Source organism: Plectrocnemia conspersa, unplaced genomic scaffold, assembly GCF_051122295.1.
Source record: "Plectrocnemia conspersa isolate PC_06_02 unplaced genomic scaffold, ASM5112229v1 ptg000010l, whole genome shotgun sequence".
NCBI classification, from domain to species: Eukaryota; Metazoa; Arthropoda; class Insecta; order Trichoptera; family Polycentropodidae; genus Plectrocnemia; species Plectrocnemia conspersa.
The window spans coordinates 7,405,408-7,409,898 of NW_028277174.1; the positions used below are offsets into that span (position 1 = coordinate 7,405,408).

The window sequence follows — 4,491 nt, forward strand, 5'->3', positions numbered from 1 at the left end:
TAACCACACGCAGGATATTTTTTAATTTATAAAAAATTGCATTTTAGAGCATCGCAAATAATTGGGTTGTATTATTTTCTTAAATAGCTTATCACTAAAAATTTACGCGCTGCGTGTTTTATTAGATCTCAGCATTTTTTCAATGGAATCAACTAAGTATCTGCATTTTCTCAATGAAATGTAATTGATTAATTGTCAGTGTTTAATATATCCACTCGAGGAATAGTAGGGGTTTTCTTCATTTGCGTTCGATTCTGACCCTTGCGCGAAGGGTGTCTATTTGAGCTTGAAGGACCAAATTTGAATTATTTTTCTATCTTTCTACGTATTTTCCAATATGCAGCCATGTTCCGCGTCCGTAACGGTTGAACGCCAATGATATAAGAACGACTAGGAAACTAGCGATTGGTTTGATTTAAGTATCTTGGCCGTAAGAGTAGTTTTACGATGTTTATGTGTTTTGAATCTGTGTGAGTAATTGTATTTTTTTCATGAAAAAGGCCTGTTAAAAGTAGACTACTTAATAAATTATTGCTACGAGACCAAATTAGCTAATGTTTTCTTTAATTAAATAATAATAGGAAAAGTAACTGACTTCTGCGGATGTGTGTAATAAAGCTAATATTTTTTTTTTTATGTATTTGAGTGTGAGGGTGGAAGGGGTGACTGATATATAAATGTTATTGTAGTTTGGCGGACGGCTGGTGAAGACTTGAAATTATATAAAAATTGAGCCGCTGCAGTAGTATTTATTGTACGTTATAATTAGTTTAATAACACATGTTAAATTATAAATGATAAGAGAATTCGGCGAGAGTAATTTTTAACTGGTAGATAGAAACAAAACGCTTTAATTTATTAGGCTATCTTAAGTTATAATTTAGAAATATACTACATGTAAAATTATATTTGCAAACGACTTTTATTTATGTTATTAAATCATAAGCTTAGTATGTAATTAGGTTAGGTAAAACAACTAAGAAATTTAATATTCAGTGGGTTGGACAATTTAATACTTTTTAAGATAGCAAATTTTTACTAACATTCTCAGTGTGCGTTTTCTCAATTTTTAACATATTTAAATTTATTAAAATATCCTATTCCTTGGTACGAAGCTATTCATAGATTTTTTAAATACCATTTCATGCATGTCATTAGTTTATAATACAATTTAAAATCTTATAAATAGAACAATCATACATTAAATGAAAAGATATATTTTTACTAATTTTGGTAATTTATTTATTTTGTACATTTCAATAAACATTATTATGAAAAATAAATGCAAGAAAATGACAGGCGAAATGTGCTCTCATCTCATATATGCATCATATGAATTTGTACATATGTACATAATAAAAAATATATTATAGGAATTATGCTTTAAATAATACATTATTAAGCAATAACATTTTTTATGTAAATCTTAATTTATTTCAAAATTCTTTACATAATATATATGTATACGTACTGCTGGCCGGTGAAACATTGTATTTTTTAAGACGCACAATCGTAAAAACATCATGCTGATGTGTGCGTTAGATATTAAGTCAAAGCGGAGGGCCAGGAGTCCTGGCCCTCTTGCACTGTCACATGCGCGCACGGTGTTTTTGCGATTGTGCGACTGGGATATAATGTTTCATTGGCCGCCAGTGTGTATACGTATATGTCTGAATTTAGAGTTGTACTTGCATGGAAAATACAATTTATAAGTTATAATACATGACAACAAAGGTATTTTAATTTAAAAAAATATAAATACTAAAATAAACTTTCACCAATTGACTTATTACATGTGTGTACGAGTAAGTTGGTCGTGGTATTTCTTTCATTACTTTAAAACGTAAATATTAAAGTTCTTTGAACACATTACATTGGAGTAATATTTGTCAATGCATACACGATTTTATGTTATAGTTTTTAATTTCGTCTATACAATTTTCTAATAGATAATTTTAATCCGCGTCTAATAGTTTCTAATAACGAGAAGAACAATAAAAACTATAACATAAAAAGCTAGATCTAAAATGTAAGCTTTTTCATATCAGTTATATTGAATTTGAATTTTTAAGGTAAATATCGGAAAAGTAACGAATTTCCTCGTTTGTGTTGTTTATGCTTTAGCAAATCAACATAGCAAGATCCCCACCACTGATAGATAGCCATACGTGGGGGATTTCCTGCCGCTAAACTGCTGCCGCTCACAGCCATGCACGTGGACACCACGACAAACGGATAAGTCATTGAATTCGTCAAAAACATGCATGTGGGGAAAGTCAAACTTCTGCACTCCTTCGTCTTGACTATATATTTGTTAACGAAGTAAGCGAAGAAGATAGAGGCTCCGATGCACGACAAGTCTCCTATCAATCTAGGAACGATTCCGTTGTAGAACCCAGTGATTCCGCTCTCTTTATAGATGGATCGTATGGTTTGAAGCATTGATTGGTAACCTTCTTCTCTTCCGACGAACGATGCCATCATTCTAATAGTTACGACTCTAAATGGATAAGATATAACGAGAGAAATTCCGTTAAGGGTGACTTCCCTTTTGGCGTATTTGAAATATTCCTCCTTTTTGGGTTCATCGTCGTTTATTATATTGGGAGGATCGTCGGTGTCGCTGTAAGAAATCTTAAGCGCTCTGAACACTTTGGGAGACAGTATTGCCGATGTGAGGTTACCCAGCAAGGTTGGAAGAAAACCCTTGAAACATCCAAAAAACCCATCAGTCTTTTTGATGTGTTTTATGTATTGGAACACATTGGCGAGCATATATCTTGGCCTTCCGAACAAACTTCTACCCAACCTGGGCGGAATCGGTTCATAGCCTAATTGGCACAAGACTTTTACGTACTCGACAGGATGGAACACCAAACCAGGTAACGTGTTTTGAAAAAAATTTATCACTTGTTCTCTTTCCTCTTCCGTTGCCTTCGGATCACCTGGAAATATAAATAAGGTCATTAGAATATCATGAATATTGTTTTCAATTTATAGTCACAATAGATAGAGATAAAATTTGCAGTTATTTTACATATAGTCATAGAACACCATTAAAAAGATACCTAATAATAATGTAAGCATCGATTTTTCTACTTAGCCATGAAAAATATTATGTGAAAAGATAAAAATAAGTGAGATATAAGAGGTATTTGGTACATTACAATGTCTAACAAAATTTATTCCGCAAAATTACAAATAAGTCTATAACATACTCAAACCATGTATGAAGGAATTTTTACAATAAAGAGAATAAAGCTATTGAATCACGAAAAAATAGTGCACATGCAAACATTACACATTATATTATAAAAATACACTATTAGCTAATACAAAAAGGTTACTAAGACATATTAGATTAATGTAAGTGCAGCTGTGACAGTAAAAAAGTCGCTTAGTAACGGAATTTAATACTAAAACACTGATCTAAAAAAATCGCCTCATAAAAATGCAGCTAAAATACAATCAATCAACTTTGACATCGACTGGTAAATAAACCATCTCTTTGAATTCAGACATGAATTAGATATCGAAAATACACAATAAGAGTACATTAGATACTTTATATAGAATAGAGAAAAAATAATTGGTTCATTGTGTAAGTTCACACATAAATTGAGTTTAGTTTTTTGTGTCTAAAAGTGTAAAATTGTTGTACAGTTTTATTTAACAGTCGTAAAATTGTTTCTAAATTGCATTTTATAGTACAAAATAACATAAAAGAACACGTTTCATTTAAAATGTTTTGCAATATGTACAAAATTACACTAAAAACATATAAGAAAATTGAAGCAATTTATCAAGGTAAATCATGAATATTTAAAACGTACCAACAATTAATTATTGATTTATGTTTGACTAAAAAAAATGAGTGATAGTAATCATATTCGACAACTGAATGAGTATTGATGTATACTTATCAGTGAATATTCTTGAGAAGAGCAATATTGAAGATAAACAGCCAGTTGATACCAAATGTCAAACATGCAATAATCAATATTACTTTTTAGTTAACCTCGCAAAAGCATTTTTGACATTTGATAATGGCGTACGACAAAGGGTTTGTCCTACTACCTTGTCCATGACGCATAACTGCGGTGTCAAAGTCATACGGATGAGCTTCCATGTGAATATCTGGATCTTCATGCCGCATAGCCATTTTGTTTCTTATCAACGATGGCCAAAACCGTGTCAGATAAAAGAAAAGGAAGAAGTGTCAGTTATGTAATTTTAACGCTCGACGATAGGGGGACAAATAAATATACATTTATTTTCAATAATATAATTATAAAAAGCGGTATAAATTTCCTAATTTATAAATTATTATCAGTCTATATTTCATATTAGTTTTTAAAAATACTACGATATCTTAATAACTAAAACAGTTTATTTTGTCGATATATAAAATTTATGGTTTTTTACATTTTTATATATCTTTACTATTTCATTAACTTAAAATAATGTTGTGGGTTCTGTTTATATATATAT

At 30.6% G+C, this 4,491-nt stretch overlaps 1 protein-coding gene across 1 annotated transcript; it reads right to left on the reverse strand.

Annotated features, from left to right (window-relative positions):
* Window positions 1–1,218: 1,218 nt before the first annotated feature.
* LOC148230532 (mitochondrial carrier homolog 2-like) lies at window positions 1,219–4,243 on the reverse strand. The gene is made up of 2 exons (XM_088195025.1): window positions 4,078–4,243; window positions 1,219–2,945 (listed from the first exon to the last, which is right to left on the reverse strand). Exons 1-2 carry the CDS (start codon window positions 4,160–4,162, stop codon window positions 2,068–2,070), a joined length of 963 nt encoding a protein of 320 aa, XP_088051151.1. The 5' UTR covers window positions 4,163–4,243; the 3' UTR covers window positions 1,219–2,067.
* Between the last annotated feature and the right edge of the window lie 248 nt (window positions 4,244–4,491).